Source organism: Crinia signifera, chromosome 3 (assembly GCF_055691185.1).
Source record: "Crinia signifera chromosome 3, ASM5569118v1, whole genome shotgun sequence".
NCBI lineage: Eukaryota > Metazoa > Chordata > Amphibia > Anura > Myobatrachidae > Crinia > Crinia signifera.
In genome coordinates this window covers 222,000,064-222,021,657 of record NC_139219.1, presented here as the reverse complement: position 1 = coordinate 222,021,657, position 21,594 = coordinate 222,000,064, and the positions used below count along the sequence as shown (strand labels likewise).

General features: G+C 44.7%; 1 protein-coding gene across 3 annotated transcripts in view; it reads left to right on the top strand.

The window, feature by feature from the left end:
• The window catches only part of TNK2 (tyrosine kinase non receptor 2), a 155,996-nt gene that overhangs the window by 36,577 nt on the left and 97,825 nt on the right, over window positions 1-21,594 (top strand). Inside the window, exon 1 of one of the 3 annotated variants that reach the window (XM_083177497.1) lies at window positions 12,320-13,181. The exons of the other annotated variants lie outside the window; for them this stretch is intronic. Within the exon in view, the coding sequence (XP_083033623.1) occupies window positions 13,122-13,181 (60 nt within the window). The 5' untranslated portion in view covers window positions 12,320-13,121. Of the gene's footprint in view, window positions 1-12,319; window positions 13,182-21,594 lie in introns of those variants that run through there. 3 annotated transcript variants of the gene reach the window in all.

Below are 21,594 nucleotides of genomic sequence, written 5' to 3'. Positions count from 1 at the left end.
TTACACCCAACAATCGCTTATGAAGAGTTACAGGAGTAAACTTAGTAACATTTCCTGACCTGTACACAATTATGTTTATACGCACTGGCTGATTTGGAGGTGTTAACAGGGAGTGGTTGCAAAAACAGAGGAGTGTCATGTTTTTGTGGTGTGTATCTGCTATAAGCTGCAGGCTTGTACATACAAAAACATTAAGCCTATGTTGCTACTGCAGTGTCCAGTCTGCGTAGTCCTATGCCAATTAGAACCAGTGTTTCTCTATATTGCATAGTTTGTAAATGTGTACACAATTGTGGATATATCTGTGATGGCCCCAATGTGTGTCTCTTGTCATTCCTAGGGGCAGCTACTATCAGCAGTAACGAATCTAAGAAAATTACACATGCTAAATCATGTACGTACAAACATGACTTATGCCCAATGTAATGTAATGTATGACAGAACATGCTGGGCAGTGCTGTAAATAAATGTGACAGTCATATTTCCATGTAAAATAGAATGAAGTACAATAGTTTGCCACTTTATACATGATATGAGAATCTTTCATGCAGTAGACCATAAAGCAAATGACCAGGGCCGGCCTAAGGCATAGGCACACTAGGCATCACTTGCTGATTAAAATGATATGCAGCATGCCTATATTCTGTGTGAGTGAGGCTGTATCTGCATATGAAATAGTGTATTCATGGAAATCACTGTAACATAGCATTCCGTATGCAGGTACAGCCACAGTCGCACACAAAATATAGGCATGCCGCATATCATTTTAATCATCGGAAGCTCCTTGTGTGTGCTGGTCATAACAATGCAAATAAGACGAATTTTCAGCAAAAAAGGCACCCAACGTTAGCAGAAGGGCCAGGAGCTGCATGGCCTATTGAGACAAGATGTATGAGGAAACATCTGAATCCAAGCAGAGGCAGAGGTCACAGTATTAGCGGCTGTGCGAGTGCGGTCTGCGGGTGGGTTGGTTGTGCAATAGTGTTCGGCATATGTGTAAGGGGCATTATGTGTGTCATGTATAAATGCATTAATAATGTGCGACATATGTGTAACAAGCATTATGTGTGTCATGTGTATAAGGGCATTAATAATGTGCGACATGTGTAATGGGCATTTTGTGTGTCATGTGTATAAGGGCATTAATAATATGAAACATATGTGTAAGGGGCATTATGTGTGTCATGTGTATGAAGGGCATTAATAAAGGTTGGCATAATGTGTAAGGGGCATTACGGTTATAAGGACATAAATAATGTGTGTCATGTGTAAGGGGCATTACTGTGTGGTATTATCAGGGGTGCCGAGAGAAAGGGGTAGGGGGTACAAATTACCCAGGCCAAAGCCTGATGGGAGGGCCCAGTGGGGGCCCTGGGCCCCCTCCCCTTAAGTGACAGCAGCAGCTGCAGCTCTTCTCCTCTGCCCAGCACACACTGCTTTGTGCTGGGTTGCAGTGTGGCCATGGAGGTGGTTAAAATACAATATTTTCTCAGGATTTTTTTCTAAGGGTATAATTTGATGAGTAATGTATATAAGGTAAAGTCGTACTACAATGTGATGTAACATGAATAAGGGACACTCTCACATGATATAATGTGAATAAAGTTGCACTACTGTGTGGCATAATTTGAATTTGGGGTAAAATTGTGTGGCCATGCCCCTTCCCAGCAAGAACGCACCCCTATTTGGGCTGCGCACCAAATGTGTGCACTGTTTCTATTTAAAATATTGCAGGTAGGAGCACCAAAATGATGACTGCTATGATGACTGCTATGATGAGGGCTGGGAAAGGGGAGCAGTGTCAGAGGCGGAACTAGTGGCGGTGCTAGGGGGCACCAGCCAAAATCTTGCCTAGGGCATCATTTAGGCTAGGGCCGGCTCTGCAAATGACAAACAAGAAATCTAAAATGACAGATTACATGTCCATAGCACCCATCTAAAGTGAACGGGAGCTATTCAATTGCCTAACCCACGCTGGTCGCAAGTGGTGCATTGACACTTTCCCTGATCTGTATTAATTTATCTATATAAATGTTTTAATTTGGTCTGTTCTGTTAATCAAATAATAAACTGCTATTTTGTATTACATTTAGCTAATATAATCTATCTGTTCTACCCCTGGGGGTATATAGTAGTATATAGCACAGGTTGAGAATCCCTACTGTAGAAAATATAAAGTAATCCTCACATGTGATTCTGCTGAGGGTGACAGCAGCTGTTAACTTTCCTTGGCCATGTAGACAGCCCAGTTGTAGTAGCGGCTTCGGGAACAGGAAAAGCCCAAGTGCTCCACCACACCTCATTTGGGAACCACGGCACTAGAACATAAAGCCATCTATTTTATGATAGACAGCCACTAGCACTTGTTCTGCCTATCACCTTGCCCATACTCCTGCAAGTGCACCACCGCACCTCATTTGGGAACCACCGCACTAGAACATAAAGCCTATTTCGGTGTGTAGTACATGCACACAGTGGCGTAAGTTCATACCAAGTGCCCGGAGGCGACATTGATGGTAGTGTCCCCAATCACACATTCACACGGGGGTGACCCCCAGAAAACACAGATTGCATCTGTCCGTCCCCCCCCCATATACTACAGACTGCATCAATGACTCCCAGATTCTACAATACAGCACTTATGATTCCTAGATCATGCCACAGTAGAAGCCGCTGCCATAGTCATCAAGTGAAGCCGCCCTTGTGCCTGGAGCTCGCCCTTGTTACTCAAGGTGAGGTGCTGTGTCCCCCACCTGTTTGACATGTAGCTATATATCTCATTTTCACTGGGTTTTTGCATTCTCTAGTGGCCATCAGGAGGGGTGGAACCTGGCTTTGGAGTGCTGGACCATAAGGACATATATATATATATATATATGTCCCATAGGTTAGGCACAAACCCCAATAGTAAAGTGCAATGTTCTGGTGCCAGTGTAGACCCTGTGGCAAGGGTCAATAGTATATACAGTATACTCACGCTGCTTCCAAGCAGCCCCAGCAGCACACAGGGAAGAAAAAGCTGCAAATGGAGCTGCTTGATAGCAGTGTGGGTATGTATGTATGTATGTATATATGTATATATATATATATATATATATATATATATATATATATAATATATACACACAAAAAGGTAAGGGAGACAGAGAAAATAAAAAAAGAAGAGGTGAGAGAGAGAGAGAAAAGTGGAGAGAGACAGGAAGAGGAGAGACATGGAGAGAGAGGTACATTGATTCATCATCATCATCAGCAGAGATGCCAGTGAGGGCAGTTACCTGGAGGTGTGCATTATGCATTATCTATCCAGCCAGGCGGAGCTCTGTTGGACAGCTTGAGCACTGGCAGGATCCCAGGGCTGTCTGTCTGCCACCCACATCCTCTATGCAGCGGTCGCGGAGGAGCGCAGGCCGCACGGGGGGAGGGGAGGGAGGAGAGAGAGGAAGTGTAGAGAGGGAGAAGAGGAGCGTTTCTTCAGTGGAGCTGCGTGCTGCAGCTTTCTCTCTGGGTTCAGCTAGCCTAGGCTGCGCCGCTGCGGAAGTCGGAGGCTGATCTAGAGCCTGCTGTGCGCCTGAGCTCCTATATCCCGGGCTGATGGATTGACACGCAGGGGGTTTGTAACATTCTTGCAAACCTCCCTGTGTGCGCGAATGGAGGTATTTTTCCAGAACTTCAGTGGCTCGGTGCCGGCTTGTGCCCCCCCTGGCGTTTAACGCCCGGCGGCCAATGACTCCATTGCCTCCGGGAGTTACGCCACTGCATGCACAATATGATGAAAGTTAAGGGGAATAGGTTTATTTAGATTTCTGGAATGTAAGAATAAAACTTAATTCATCTGAGGTTATCAATTAATCTCAGCAACAATGGAGATAGCTAGGCCAAAACAAAGCTGCACTTAAGGCCCCCATACATTATGCGATTTGGGCCCGATTTCACCCGATTCAGATGAATCGGGCTGTGAAATCGTCCCAAATCGCATGTTTTGACACCCTATCCGACCCGATGCGCGGTCCTGTGCGCATCGGATCGGAGTCGGGGTGTTGCACCAGCTGCACATAAGATTTCCAAATCTTATGTGCAGTCTCCATGCAGGGTCAGCGGGCGGGGGACGCCGGGGAAGGTGAGCTGACAAGTAGTCAGCAGGCGGGGGACGCCGGGCATGGGGAGAGGCTGGCAGGGGCAGCTGACACTATAGACAGCGGGCGGGGGGATGCCGGTGAACCAGCGAGGGGAACAGCTGAGCTCACTGCTGGGCAGGAGGACCAGGCAGATGCAGCTTCAATACAAACGAATGGGGAGGCAGTGATTGGCTGAGAGAGCTCTCTCATTCAATCAGCAATTGGCTGAGAGAGCTCTCAGCCAATCACTGGCTCCCCATTCTTTGTATTGGTTTTTTTCTTCCTTGAAGCTGCGTCTGCCTGGTCCTGCCCAGCACGTGAGCTGTTCCTCTCGCCGGTTCACCGGCGTCCCCCCGCCCGCTGCCTATGTGTACACTGCCCCTGCCAGCCTCTCCCCATGCCCGGATTAACAGTGTCGCCGGCCAGCTGACTATTTGTCAGCTCACGCTGCCCAGCTGTTCCCTGCTGCTCCCCAGCGTCCCCCACCTGGCTCCCCCCCTTCAGCTCCCCGGGGGCTGCATATGATAAATCCATGAGATTTATCATATGCAAAATTTGGCACATCAAGTGCCTAATCGTGTGTCCCCCTCCCGGGGAGCTGCAGGGGAAATCAAGTCCGACTTGTCCCTAGGACAAGTCGGACTAATGTATGGGGGCCTTTAGATTCTGTGGGTCATCTTCCCTCCTGTGAGAATTATGTCTGGTATCTGTCTATTCCTTGGCTATTACTGTCAAGTGAGACAGTAAGTTTATTTAACATCCTTCTTGTTATTGTGGAATTGCGGTAACTGCAATGAAAACACATCACACCATAGGGCTACAATCCTACTTCTGGTAATAAAGTCATGGGTATACAATGCACGTGTAAAATAAATACAACTGATCATTTATGTGGAGAACCCTGGGCCAGACCAACACAGTGAGTGAGAACTCATAGGAAATAAGCAACAGCACATTGTGCACCCTCCCTCCTTGCAGTGCAGCATCTCACTATGGGGCCGATTCAGTCTGCTCGCACAGGTCCGTGTTCGTCCCTGTCCCTGTTGGTGGGGGTCTGAACATGCATGATAATGCGCATATGCAAACCCCCACAGCGAGCGCCTTCAGCAAAGTTTTCATTCGTTGGGGCGTTTGCAGCCTTAGGGACCCCAGTGTTTCATGGGTGTGCCCAGAAAAATGGGCACACCCATAGAAACGCTGGGTGGAGCCCAGCAAATGCAGACATGATGACATCAATTCAGCGCTAAGTGCCAGATGAAAAGTAAATCCTTGCTTATTTTACGTAATGAACAGAGGAAAAATCATTCGATGGTGAGTAACCATTGAATGAGTTTTCCTCTGTGCGGGCGCATGCGAGCGGATATGTAAGTGTGCACATCTGCTAGCAGCGTAATTCATGGATTCCGGCAGCAGGGAGGGCGTGCCGTTGGGGGGTTTGAGTTTACCTGCTTGCTAGGCAGTGAATATACGCAGCCTACCATGCAGGTCTGAATCAGGCCCTATGGGGCAGATGTATTAATGGACGTTAAGTGGTTATGTAGCAGTTAACGCAAGTAATTGGTCTGTTTTACGTTGTGTGCAAATGTATGAATGTTGCACTTTACGTCCTCAAGAGGCAGCCCTGAACATAACGTTCAGGCGCTGTCCTCTTGCTGTAAGTCATAAGCTTTAACGTCGCAGGCAATGTATTATTGCCTTCCCCGACGTTAAGCCCGATTTTTCTCTTCGCCAGCCTCTGGCTGGCGTTAGGTGTTTTTTTTTAAAACTCCTTCCCCCCCCCCCTCCGATCCTGTCAGCATGCTGGTGCCGCCGGCTGCCCCGCTCCAGTCCCCCCTTCCATTATTAGCAGGGACCAAAAAAATAAATAATAATGGAAAGGGGGACTGGAGCGGGGCAGCCGGCGTCGCCAGCATGCTGACAGGAGAGACAATTGTCGGCATGCTGACGGCATGGGAGGGGGCAGCAAAGGAGCTGAAAAAAAATGAGAAAAAACAAGAGAAGGAAGGGGGCACTGGAGCGGGCAGCCGGCGGCGCCAAAATCCTAATCAAAAGGCCGGGCAGCCACTGATTGGCTGAAAGAAGACGATAAACTGGGATGTAAAAAAAGGCAATTAAAGACAAGAGGGGAGTTAACGATTAACGTTACTCACTAACACCAGCTTAATACATTAGGATGAAATCTATCCCTGCTCCTGAGCGTTATGCCAGGAGAAGTGGGAAACGTTAGATTTCACCCGTTAAGGGGATATTGATACATCTGCCCCTATGTTTGATGGCCTCCAGGTAGGAAACTACCTCTGGTCCAATCTGTCAGCATGGGTGGCTACTTGCATTGAGCATTTCTTTTGCACATGGCGCCATCTGCTGGTTGGCGGCAGTGTACAGACTGTCTGTCTTATGTTAAGCTGAGAACATACTAGACCAGTGGTCAGGGAACTTGGTCCTCAGGACCCCGCGCAGTGCATGTTTTGCAGGTCTCCTCACAGAATCACAAGTGAAATAATTAACTCCACCTGCGGACCTTATAATATGTGTATGTGAGTAATTAGTACACCTGTGCACCTGCTGGGTTACCAGCAAAACATGCACTGTGTGGGGTAATGAGGACCGAGTTCCCTGACCACTGTACTAGACGACTATGTCGTCATGGAATTCCCTTGAACTCCCAGAAAAACATTATATTGTTTATATACTGTGCACTCTTCCAAATGATGGAACAATATACAGTATAGTGTGGTATTTAGTAGTTTGATCGTTAATGATATATCTGGTACAAATGTGTAAGCTCTTACGAGCAGGGCCCTCTTTCCTCATGTGCTTTTCTTAGAATATATATCTGCCACCATGATAATTGCTACAGTGTCCTTTCCCCTGATGGAACTGTCTTTATATACCATGTACTTGTCCTAAATTGCATTGTACTATAAATTGTTATTTTCTTGTTTTTGCTCATCTGTCTTGTCAGGCGCTGCGGAACCCTTTTGGCGCCATATAAATAAACAATAATAATAATAATAATAATAAGTAGGTAGGGCGTACACACTGCATGATTTACTGAACATAGTTTATGACATCCTCAGATTGAACAGTTTGTAGGGCTGAATAAAAGACCTGACAAATGACTCATGCAACAGTGGGTATTCACTTGGCAAGTTATTGTTACAATTCTCCACTGAATGACAAATCGTCCCTAAAAAATTGTCTAGAATGTACCCAGATTTAATAAGGACAGCCCTGATGTTAGGTTTGGCAGAATGGGAAAAATTCCGGCTTGTGCACACATGAAAAAGGCACTGGATTCAGAATTAGGGGGGTATTCAATCCCTGCTCCTATTTCTGATGGGGGAAATAGCGGTGGGCACCTATTCAATGCTGTTTTCCCTGACAGCGTTGAAGAGGCAGATCGATAGAATGGGGAAATTGACGCAATCAAGGCCGGATCTCGATAATCCACGGCCGTTTCGTGGACACGCCCCCTTCTTGCCGATTGGAAGGTGGGACATTAAATCCCACCTGGCGATATGCAGTCGAGCAAAACGAAACCGGGCCAGGATCACGGCTGTAGGGATGGACCGACAGTCGTGATCCGGGATTGACTACCCCCTTAATGTGTAGACAAGTCAAAATTGTCAGTAGGCAGAATCAAAGTGCTGGATACAAGGAGAGTGAACGCTACTATTACCTATGGAAAGCACCCCAAGAGACAGCTAAAAAGAGACAATACAATGCCGGAACATCTTCACTATGTAGCCAATTTTGTCACATTGCCTTAAACGGGATACTGTTACTAAGTCTACAGCATGATGGTCGACATTAGCTCCTGTCTGACATTTTTCAAACACAGTCTGTGACATGTCAGGTAGGAGCTGATTGGCTGGCTGTTTATCACTCTCCATTTTATCACCTTTGAAGCTTATTGCATCTGGCCCTTAGCCTGTTAATACCACCCGTACATGACTGAGAAGCTAGAAGACCAAAATTGAATGAATGGACTCCAGATGAATGGAGGCCCACATGCTGTTTCTATTCCCTCCAGGAACTCTTAATCCAGCTCAAACTACTTATTGTTAAATTGTTTTTCCAAAACACATAAAACTGTTCCTGTACTATAAATACATTGTATGGAAACCTGGGACACCCATAGACACTAAAACATACTATTCTTCAGTTCTTCTCTCACCCTGACCAAAGGTGGCCCCTCGGGATTGTAAAGTGTTATACAAAGCACAATATCAAACATTTACAGGTTATAAGGAGTTCCCAAATTGTATTTCATTAATAATAATGGGGGGAACACAACACATAATGGGTATGGATCATTTGGTCTACAACCTCATAGTCGACACCATTAGGTCGACATGGGACAAAGTCAACATGTCTTTAGGTGGACAGGTCATTAGGTCGACACAAGCATTAGGTTGACATGGGCAAGGTTGACAGTGAAAAGGTCGCCGGTGTTTTTCACAGTTTTTCCATTCAAATGTCAACACAGTCGACATGTATACTGAAACATAGCACCACGTCTCGTCGCATGGCTTGCTACGCTCACCATGCTTCGGGCACACTATTTTATTCTCCCTCGCCGCCCTAGTGGATGGTAGGGCATGAAATACTGTCTGTCGGCATATGTCGACTTCAAAAACAATCAATAAAACCCATATCAACCTTTTTGACTGTCGACCTAACCCATGTCGACCTAATGCATGTGTTGACCCAATGACATGTCGACCTAAAGCCATGTTGACATAATGACCTGTCGACTTAAATCCATGTCGACCTAGACCTATGTCGATTTAGTCCTATGTCAACCTAGACCCATGTCAACCGTTCAGCATGTCGACCTAATGGTGACGACCTAATGCTTGTCGACCAAAATGTTGTAGTCAAAATGACCATATCCCCACACAATACCTTATGTAAGGGCCTGAAAAATGTATCTAAAATCTAGGAGCCAGCTTAAACATTTACCAGCCACAATATCTAAAACCTTTTATAGACAAATACACAAGTCCATTCAATGCATCACAGACCTCCACACATGCCATTAGACCATCACACATGCCTATCTCTGGTGCACAATATCATGTACCACACAGTACTGCCCTCAATCCCCCAAGTAATAATTCAGTTATAGGAGGAAGTCCTTAAAATAAAATGTCTTCAGTGGGCAAAGAGTGAATAAACATTTGGCCCAGCAAAAGGGGAAGTGGCTAAACAGTGTCACAACGCCTTAAGTGCTAGGTACCAGACTGGGCACAGTAGGATGCCAAGGCAGTACGTTGGTGTTTAAGGGTGGTAGTGCAATATACATTTTAAACCAGAAGCTGTCTAACCATGCTTAGGATGCTGGCGCCTGTGATCAGCGTGTATGATAGAGCCTGGAACTGGGACCTCCTGACAATGATGCTTAAACCTGAAGGGCTCCATACATTAGTGTGAGGTATTGCATACAATACCCTTTCAACTAACCCAGCAGCTCCTCTGGGGCTTTATAGATTTGATCAAACTTATGCGGTCCTTTTGTATATTATGAATTGCATGCAATCCCGTTCACAGTTATGGCATACGACAAGTCCTTGGGACAGGCATAAAAATCACCGGTTTTGATCCAATGTGCACAGGACCACGGATAGGAATTAAAAGTAAATGGGGTCCCGACTCCCTGTTGCTGACCATCAGGCTGATGACTTTTTTAATCTCAGTCAGTGATTCAAGGAGTCTGAAAAATCTGTTGAATTGTCTGTTATTTTAGACTCCTCCCATCATTTTGTGCCTCCACAATGCAGCCATGTATGTGCTGTCTGCTGACTACACATGTGACATGATGACCTTCTGCAGTAACTTGCTGGGGTCCTATAATTATTTTTGGTGTATGATGGGGTCCCAGACCAAAATAGTTTGAGGACCCCTGCACTCTAGTGCATGAGCAGCAAGGGATGCTGAAATCATGAAGGATCTCTGGAACCCAAAGCTGTTATGGTTTGCTTGCACCAGACTGCTAAGGATTGCATATTTTCTGCTTTGACCTCCGGAGCCTCAAGATTTCTCCCACCACTGGCAAATAATCGTGTCCCCAGGTCTGAAAACTTGGTTAACATGGCAAGCTGGCACCCGGGGTTTGTCGTGCTCTGCCTTATGTTAGTAGAAAATAAATAGGGTGGAGAGAGGAGTTAGGAGAGGTTTAGGTATGATAGGAATGGAGTGATAATAGATCAAATCTTTAGCTTAGTTAAGAGAAGGACCAGATAATGGTCTTTGGGGGCCCTGAACCACAAATTGTTTGGGTCCCTATCAATAAAAGTTATAAAATGTCAGTTATAAAAATTATGTATAATTTATCAATTTATCAGTCAGCATTGTGATTGCGTTCAATTCCTTAAGAGAAAAAGATATAGTATTTTTTTGAAAGGCAAAATACAAATCATACTTTACAAAATGTACCCTATGTTCCAAATATCTTGCAAAGTAAAAAAAAAAAACAATAAATCACAACACACTGTCACCTCACCTGCAGCACAGCAGCCGGAGACACTGTTATAAATGTGTGTATACTATATAGCAGTGGTTCCCAAACTGTGTGCCGTGGCTCCCTGGTGTGCCTCGGGACACAAGCAGGGGTGCCGCGGCTTGGTGGTCTAGGACCAACTCAAATTATTAATGGTTAATTATTTATGAGCATAACCAGTGCTGGTGGCTGCCAATCATAGAATGTGTACAAACAGAAGCAAATACTGCCCTTTACCACATAACTGCCACTAAGAATCGCATATAAACCCAATCGAATTAATTTTTTTGGGACCTAGGGGTGCCGTGAAAAAAATTCTGATTCTCTAGGGTGCCGTGAATCAAAAAAGATTGGGAACCCCTGCTATATAGTCATCTATATATATGTCTAGTGTCCGTGAGTCTCCGAAACACTGCCATCTGCTGGCAGAGAGTGAAACTACATAGTTTTCTCACACATGCACAAACACAGAATGTAGCAGACTGACTTTCGAAGCATTTGCTTCTAGTGGGCTTACTAGTATATAATATATTAATAATAATAACAGAAGTTTGTTTTAACAAAACATTGGTAGATAGGTAGCTAGGGTGGTCTGACGCCACACAGCTCAGAGACCGCTGCCACTACTGCTGGCGATGCTGAGTAAGGATGGCGTCGCCTCAATCTCAGCTCCTGGACATTTCAGAAATCCCAGAGGCCGCGGTGGTGGCTGTAAAATCCTGCAAGAGGCTGACAGTGATCCAGCAGCACCTCGGCAGGCGGTGCTGGCAGCAACTGAGCGTGTAGTGGGGAAATCGGAGACACAGCTGAATCAGATTTCAATATCAGATAGTTACATATTAGAAGTTTAAAGAGGAGGAAAAAGGAGTATCTGGTACCACCATGGCCGTAAGCCTTACAAAGTAAAATATACAGTGTAGAAGTTGAAATGTCTGAGAGAAACCTATACAATCAGATAGATCTTCACCCACCAGCATAACACTTTACTGTAAAGTGACTGATTCACAGCTAGATGACAATGCCTATGCAGCTGCCATTGAGTACGGTGTGTTTTTGTGAAGATAAGCAGTTGTTGCCAAGATGTGTATTAAGATGCCCACCGGAGGAGCCTGAGATCCACTGCTTGTGTATGAAGGCGTAACCATTGTATGCACATCTGTCATTAATCAACCTAACTTCATGGTGAAACAGCATGGCCAAAGTCACCTGCGTCAGGATCGCTGTGGCAGTTCAGCAATATGTTTGCAACATGCCTGTGTTTAAGTGCCCCCCATTACGGCTCACAATTATACTTCCTGTCTGTCACTGGCATACTCAGTAGTAAAAAACTGCTCCTTTGCATAGAACTCTGACATTGCATCTGTCTGTGAATCAAGACACTGATGGCATAATAATAACAGAATAAACATATAAATAAATATTTCAAAAAATGGATCTAGAATTCAGTTTATACTGTTTGTATCTTTCTCTCCCTGCTTTGTATGCTACAGTTCTTGATATGTTGGATAAAGATGCAGAGTTACTAGCCAGAGACAGAAGCTCACTTTGCTCAGCATCCCTGTACTGGTCCCTCCCTCCCTCCTTATTTTGCCATGTACTGTATATGCATGGACGTGGGGGTGTTTCTGCCCAGCAGATGTGCCCTCAGTGACTGCCTCTGGATTGGAAGTCTCTGCTCAACCTTCACTAATCTGCAGTGAGAGGTGGAGACAGAGAGGAGCTGCTGGCAGTGATAATAGAGGGAGGGTGTATGTTGTACCCAGGAGTGGGGGGTGTGAAGCTGCAGTGCAGAACTGCGACAGCCTTTTGCATGGACACTCATAAACCTTATACAGATGGACAACCTGGAATTACTTTACAGATTGGACTAATGTGCTACAAGCATGCCTTGATGGATTTCTCCTTGTATCAAGCATTGAAGGGCACATAACAACACTGTCAGCTGCATCTCTCCCTGTTAGGACATTAAGTCTTCTTGCTGCGGCTTCCTCTTTTTTTTTTATCATTGTCAGATAGGATGTCGCCCATGGCACACTGTGAAGTGTCAGTGAAATAGGATGCTCCTACCCTGTTTCATCTTCATTGTTACACTCAGTGTCCAGCGCGCCCTTGGCAGAGGAAGCGCAGCTGCAATGCCCAGTACTGAGCTTGTAGCATCTGTTTGGTTCTATGCCTGACTGCTTTATAAACATGCAGCCTTTGTGCATTACCAGCTGCGTCCATGCACACACATAGTACACTGCAGGTGCTATCCGCTCTCTTACCTGTATGAGATGGAAATCATTTCCAATGAAAGGAATCTGCATGAAGCCAGAGCTGTTAGCCAGCAGCATGTCTCTCTAGTGGAAACTCTTCCAAAGCATTCTTTGCCAAGTGAGTAGCAGTGAGTATTCCATCTCACAGGCTAAGTACCTCCAAATGTGCATCATATCTTCTACGTGGCTTCTGCTTCGATGACATCCCTATGCCAGACTGCTCTCTTGTAACACTCCCAGGATAACATGGGGGAGAAGTCTGACTATCAGAGGCTTCCAAGCAAGGAATGCAAAGAGGACAATGAGGTAACACAACTCTCAATGTTTCACTGTTAGAAATGATAGGGATTGTGATGATGTCATTTATTCTGTTTTTGGCATTTAAGTGTTAAACAATCTATCTCACCTTCCTATTAACCCACGTGTGATGTACTCTGCATCAACAATGAATGTAGGACACAGAGCAAAAACTTTGCAGTCTCCCAGCATTGTTTGGGAAGGGACATGTGTGTTTAATGTCAGTAAGAAAGATGAGTTGATTACATAATTGATTTTGGCATAGATTGCTTATACCTTTTTTTTCTATTATTGTGTTCTCTTTTGTAACCACAGCTACTTGTTATGCTGCTCCCATCATGCAAGAGACTTTAACATTCTTCTCTAGTTGCCCTGTGGTTTCTATGGCAACTCATCACTTGCCCTCTATTGGTTGGTTAATGTTTGTGCAGTGACAGCCAACTGGAGAATAGTGTAAACTGTGGCCACATGGTGTGGATGCATTTATGTAACATGGACTCTTTCCTGATATAAAAGCCTGATTGAATTCTGGTTTTGACAGCATTAGTCATAAAAAACCACACCTGTAAAGCATAGCATATATGCACTAATTAGATGTGTGCTTCTTTCCTGAACCTCTATTCTTACCTGAGCTCTATTTGCTGTTTTCATTTAGGGATGTGTTTCATTTCATATATGTTACTAGTTTCATCTAAAAATAATATTCCATGTACAAAGCACCAAATGCAGCCTTCGTATAGCTACTTTGTTGCTCGGGCTGTTGAAGAGATGTAAATGTGGTACCTTTGGTAGAGCTCTGCTTTGATAAATGAGCAGCATAATTGGTCATGCTCCTGGCAGCCTATTGATTTCTGCCTGTCTTTTTAGCTAAAAAGACTGGCAGATACATGTACTCATCAAATTAGGACCAGTGCATGTTGTTTCCAGTGGGGAAACAGAGTTGTCCTTTTGGTTTGTAAATTTACCTTTATAAGAACTATCATGTTCAGATGTGGTTGTAGGAGGCACCGCCAGGAAGCATCAGCAATGCGCTAATATGGTAATGCAGCAGGAGGAGTCTGATATAAGTAGATACCTCCTGCTTGCATCAGTAGTCTGTGCTGGTTATAGGATGCAGCGTCAGATCACCAATATTGGCCGGTTACAAGGCCCATGGGGTTGCAGAAGCTGGCCACCGCAGTTCCTATAGAGCAGTGGTCTCCAACCTGTTTTGGGGTGTGAGCTAGTCACGGCAAAATAAACTACCCAAAGAGCTACTAACATTAAAAAAAAAATCTGCTTAATAACAAAATAATGGCCTTTACACATTATGCCACACACTGTAATGCCCCTGACACATTATTTATGCCACATACTGTACAACGCGCACCAAAAAGTGGTTGTAGCCACATGCCACACGGGGTGCGTCCATTGCAAATAGGGGTGTGATACACATATGCCCCCAACAGTGCAGTGCCAGATATACATATGTCCCCAATAGTGTTAGATACACATATGCTGCCATGGTGCCAGATATGCCCCCACTGTGCAAGAAACAGATATGCCCCCACAGTGCCAGGTATGCCCCCACTGTGTCAGGAATGTCCCCCACTGCCAGGTCTGCCCTCACTTAGCCAGGTATGCCCCCACTGTCCCAGAAACAGGTATGCCCCCTCTGTGCCAGGTATGTCCCCCACTGTGCCAGGTATGTCCCCCACTGTGCCAGGTATGTCTCCCACTGTGCCAGGTATGCCCTCACTGTGCCAGGTATGTCCCCCACTGTGTCAGGTATGTCCCCCACTGTGCTAGGTATGTCCCCCACTGTGCCAGAAACCGGTATGCCCCCACTGTGCCAGCAGCAGCAGAACTCACTGTTTTTGTTGTTCCTGCTGCTGCTGCCGGGGGAAGGAGAGTCCGGTGCTCCCCTGCTGGTTTGCTGGCGCTGGCTCCTCCGTCCTCCATCCTCCATTTCTGCAGTGCTGACGCTTCCATTCCCTGTGTCTGGGCCATCCGTCAGCAAATCAAACCTCGCTGGGTGATGGAGGGAGAGATGGACGGGATGGAGAGACGGGCAGGCGTGCGGGCAGCAATGGTCGACCGGTTGGCAACCACTGCTATAGAGAGACCAGGAAATCTTGGTGTCCTCACAGGTGTATGGATCATTGGAAAGACAGCAGCTAGGTCGACAAGCATTAGGTCGACACCACTAGGTCGATTGAAGGTCGACATGACTGAAGGTCAACGTGGGTTAGGTCGACATGGAGAATGTCGACATGGGTTTTTTTCACTTTCTTTGTCCCGAATGTCGACGTGGCACTCGCATGGCTCACTGCACTCGCCATGCCTCGGGTACGGTGCCTCGCTATGCTCCCCATGTTATTTTATTCTCCCACCACAACCTAGTGGATGGTAGGGCATGAAATACTGTCTGTTGGCTTAAAAAAAAGTAAAAAAACCCATGTTGACCTTTTGACTGTCGAACTTCCCCATGCTTGTGTCGACCTAATGAACCTGTCGACCTAACCCATGTGGATTTTCAGTCATGTCGACCTTCAGTCATGTCGACCTTCATGCGTGTCGACCTAGTGACTGTATATCCCTAACAGAGATCCTGTGCTCAGCACTCTCCTAAAATGACAGCAGAACGCTTCCAATTTCAGAAAAGGAGTCTGATACCACCACCCAATGGCAGTAGACTGCCATTCACTCAGTCTGAAGCCATAGTACGGAATTTCAGTACTTTGCGCTACAGTATGTGCTACAAATCCAACTGAATCTGAGTTAGTCCCAGACAAACATTTTACACTCTGCAAACCCACAAAACATTGCATTCTCCAACAAGACTTGAGAATTTCAAACAATGAATTACCCATTTCGAGTACATTCTGTGAAGCATTTGTCGTATGACTATATTTTAAGGCTATATACATTCACAAAACATACAGATTTATAAAAAAAATTCCTATCGCCCTGTGAAGCTCCCAAATATTGGGTTGCACCACTGGCCCCACAGAAAGGTGAGCAAATTTCCCACATCCCCTAGAACCCACCTCTTACCTTGCCTTGATTTAGGATTGTTTAGTTTGTCCCATTACTTTTGGTCCCTTAAACAGTGGGAGGCACATATAGAAACCGTTGTAATTCCTACACCGTTCACCTGATTTGGATGTAAATACCCTCAAATTAAAACTAAAAGTCTGCAGTTAAAGCCCATCTTGGGTGAAATTTAATAGGATGAGAGATTCAGAAAGTGAGAGATTTGGTAAGAAATCTCCATATTTTTTTTTTAAAGCGGCGATCATTTACACTGCAAACCTAATGATCTGTGGTGGGTTTTGCTGGGGCAGGACAAACCTGCCCTGGTAGGATTGTCCTGCCCCAGCAAAACCACCACTCAAGGGGTTAAGCAAAGTCTGTGTACACTAAACCATGAGAAAGCAAAGGTGTCACTATCTCATTCGGGATAAAATACATTTTGTATTTCAGACTTTTAGATATGGGTAAGATGGGATGTTGCTATGGGCAATCAATGAGAATCTATGGTTCTTGTTTCCTAGCACGGCGCCACCGATTTTAATTGTATCCGTCGGGTCGGAAAAATCGCATCGATCGCATCGCATGCGATCGACCCGATTTTTACATTGGAATCAATGTAAAATGGTCCCTGAGACCCGATTTTACATTGATTTAAATGTAAAAAGGCCCCAAACCCCCCATTTTAATACCAAACCCCCCTCATGTTTGAAATGCCCCCCCCCCCATTGTTAATGCCACCCCACTATTGACGCCAACCCGAAGCGTGGCAAGTGGTACGCGTCCTCCGACCTTTTCATACCCCTACTATCCAGTTGAGTTGATTTTATAAAGTGTGGCGAGCGGACGCGCATAACTTCACAGGTATACGCGTTCCCTCGCGGGGCACGCTGCGCTCGCCACGCTTCGGGCTCGGTGGGTCGCTGCGCTCGCCACACTTTATGAAAACAACTCCACGCCGATGTGGATTGTAGGGGTATGAAAAGGTCGGAGGACGCGTACCGCCGCCCCTCGCGGGCTCGCTGCACTCGCCACGCTTCGGGTTGGCGTCAATAGTGGGGTGGCGTTAACAATTGGGGGGGGGGGCAATTAAACATACTTTTTAACCATATTCAATGTGAAATGGGCCATATTGTCACCTACTGTATGTAAAATCATAGGTGACACTTTAAAAATAATTTAACATTGTTCCCTATGGGAAAATCGCGTTGATCGCGTCGGTCGCATCACGGCCCCTTATTAAGGGCCGCGATGGACGCGATCAACGCGATTTTCTCTTTCACCGGCAAATTAGCTGGTGATTGACAGAAAATCGGGTCCATCGCGTTGATTGTATGCCTTAAGTACCTTAAACTTACAGTCAACGAGATGGGCGCCATGCTAGGAAACAAGTACCGAATCTATTTCTTATTTATTTAGCACTTTCTAGCAGATAATAGATAGATGCTGATTAGTTGCCCATAGCAAAATCCCATCTGAAATAGAACTCCCATCTTAGTAAATCCCCCCCCCCCCCCCCCACAATGTCTAGGTTGACGTCAATAGGTCGACACAATATGGTCGACACGCACAAGGTCCACGCAAGCAAAAGGTTGAATGGCAATGGTCGATTGATTAAAAGATCGACATGAGGTTTTTATTGCGGGGATTGTTTAATAGTTTTTAGGGACTTTTAAATAATTTCGTGTGGCACTGATTGGGAACGGTGAATGAAGCAAGCCATGAAAGGGGACTCAAATTTGGAGTCCAAGTGATAAAATCTACAACCAATAAACATGAAAAACCCATATTATTATTATATTTTATTTTTAAGGTGCCACAAGGGGTTCGCAGAGCCATACTTATGGCACACAGAACAGGCATGGACAAATTATGGCCCTCCAGCTGTTGTGAAACTACACATCCCAGCATGCCTTGCCATAGTTTTTGCATTCCCTAATAGTAACATTGTGGCAAGGCATGATGGGACTTGTAGTTTCACAACAGCTGGAGGGCCATGCCTGCATTAGAACAATACAGGGTACACATAACTGAACATCGCAGTAACAGAAAAACTTGACCTTTTCACGTGTTGACCATTTTCATGTTGAGCTTTTGATTGCGTCGACTGTTAATGCCGAGATTGTGCATGGTGACCATTTTTTGACTGGCAACCCTTTATTTCATAACCCTTGTAAACAGATTCACGTCCCAGCAATAACACCTAATAATAATAATAATAATCTTAAGTGAGTTGATCTAAATGGTTTTAAACATTAATGAAATAATTCATCTCAGGAAATTGCAATAGTAAATGAAGTAGAACTTTGGAAGCAAATTGTCTTTGTATTACGGAATAGTATCGGCGAGGCCAGGAAAGCATAATGAATACATACTGTACAGTATTAAGTAGCATACACACATGTTACTATGTAGAAGTCAAACAAAGGCATCTGGAAAATACCAGAGTTCTTTTTATTGATTTATATTTTGTTTACCTTCTGTTTTCCTTACATAACTAGCAGTTGCCTCATTAGTGATGGAGGAAATGGTTATATATTTTCCCCTTTGGTCCACAGGGATTAATTTGTTAGTCCTGTTCTATATTGCAAAGGATTAGTCATCCAGTGAGCAATGCAAATATTCAAAAGTCTGAATAGTCAACAGGTCAACCACTATTGGTCAACAGGCAGAACGCCGGTACATGAAAAATTTGACATTGACAAAATGTTGACACAAGTTAATACCGACGTGGGAAAAGGCATGCGTTTTTTTTTCCGTTAATTGGTGTCTATGTCGACATAGCTCAACATGGACACTGTATTAGTGTACCGCATCCCCTCGCATGGCAGCTCACTATTGTATTCTTCCTCTATGCCCACTGGGATGGTAAAATATGAACTAGTCTTTTTGGGGGGGGGGGAGGGGGGGGGGATTGTGGAAAACTCATGTCATCTGTTTCCCACATCGACCTTTTCCTCGTGTCGACCTTTGACTATGTCAACACAATGCATAAGGACCTTTACCAGGTGTAGACCTTCTGCCTGTCGACCAATAGTGGTCAATGTTTTGACTGTTGTCCTAGACACTGTTGACCTAATGACCGCATATCATTGGGAGGTATTAAATTAAAGTTGACACTGACACAATTTAATTAATCCTTTAAAGACCAGCTACGTTATACAGTATCAGGGGTATTCAACATGTGATCTCCAGCTACTGAGAAACTACACATCCCATCATGCCTTGCCAAAGTTTTATCATGCTATAATATCAAAACTGTGGCAGTGTAGCTGGGTTGTGTAGTTTTAAGGCAGCGGGTTGGCCTCATGTATAATACACCTGCTTTAGAAAAACAGGTATCAAAAGCATTACCCTACTTGGCACCAATGTGCGGGGAGACACTGGCTAACATTATAACCAGATTTATGCACACATATATGAACATGGGGCTCATGTGGGCATTATAAAAAGATGCAGTTTTGTGCAAAGAAGTACAGACCGGGAAGGGCTTTATCATACTGCAGTATATGCCATTGTTTTGACTGGAGGGATAAGTATACAAGCAATGGGTGCAAGGCGAGCAGATTGGGCTCCCTTGGACCTAGGCCGAGTGAGTAGGTAAGCTGTGCCCGCCGCCCCGACTTCCTGGCAAGTGTGATACTCGCCGAAGGTGTTCCGTAGAAGCCGTAGAAGTCCATTCGCACTGAGATCACATTCATTTGCAAGGCGGGATTTCAATCTAGAGGGGCTGCGTCTACCTGAATGCAGTCCGTTTTAAATTCACGGCTGTGTGATGAATTACCCCCAGTGCCTCTACTCTCAACACTTGCACTCCTCATATACTGGCTGATGGAGGAAGAACCAGTTACAGAGCAATCACTATGCACGTCATCCTGCTCTGTGGTCATAATGATCATGGTTGTGGTTCTGATGGAGAAAATGTCCTCATGTTTGTGACTTTCTCACACGGGAACATGTGTAGTTCTTCATCCATCAATGCATAGCAATTGAAATCGTCAATGCAGGACCTAGGGTACTTATGTATATGAGACATTGTATTGTGCTCGCATATAGATTTTTCCTATTTAATGTTGGTCAACCATAATGTTGAGAAAATCGGAAACACATCTTTACTCACAGCAGGTGAGTAACAAGTTTATTTTAAGTTTGTATGAGTTGCCATTGAGACAGCATGTAAACAGCATCGGAGCTCGCCTCCTCCTGTCCCTATCTTGCCCCACATTCATGGATATTTGTCCACAGCTGTTAACAAAACACCTTGAACGTGGTGGTACTGTGAGTGTGGAATATAGCTACGCCTACATGTGGCCAATTGAATTGGTCCTTACAATATGTGTGTATTTCCTGTTTCGTTCTTTGGATATGCGCTGAATATCCATACTCATTTACAGATGTATATCCAGTTTATTTATACCTTTTATTTTATTAAATAATTGCCATTAGTGTGTTTCCTTTCTTTCTGATCCTGTGTATGTAAAGTACAATGATAAATGTAAATATCGCTTCCTGTGTGTGTTTTCTCTTCTGCATTGATGTGTGCACTGAATGTAAAGCAGCTAAGCTGGATCACTTCTACAACGTGTTATTTAACCCATTCTTCCTTTTAAGGGCTTTTAGCTGCACCTTTTTTAGAACACTTATAGTTTGTATACATTTTATTATATTAGATGAACTGTATATATGCATACACTGCTCTTGTAGCAATTGTACTGATTTTAAGGCCCAGTTGGCTGCAGGTCTGTATGACTGTGGCACAACAGTGTGTATGCCCGGACAGTGAAGATGTGTTCATGTGCTGAAAATTCATTGTTAACTGTCTTTATTACGCTATGCGGCTTATTTGTCAAGCTATATTCTTCCAAAGCTTTAGGAACTATACGGACTTGGGCAAACTATTTGGATTTGGAAGTGTTTAGGGACTACTCTCCAGAGCAGAGGACACCGTAATTATCACATGTCCTTTTCTTCCCCGGAGAATCCCAAAACACTTCCGGTATGCCTATATCCATGGTTACTCATAAATAGGTCCTAAGGCCACACTTTCCAGACGACAATCTAACCAATAGAACTATTAACTACATAAGATGATTCTTCATTATTAGCCAATTGGAATTGTGACACTCTCTGACCAGTTAAAATCACATGACCCGAACATGTGACCAACCATTGTCACATGACCAAAACTTTTTATGAAGTTTGAATTAATAAAAATTGTATATTTTACATATAGTAAAAAAGTGTAAAAATGGTGACAATATCTATTCACAATCCCCTAGCAATTGACTGACAGGAGGCTGTGTTTGGAGGTGGTAACTTGCCGTTTTCTGGAAGTGTCCGAAAAGACCTGCAGGTGTACCCTGGCGTTTTCAGAGATGGTGTGAGGCGGTTGCAGTGTTTCAGAAGGGTC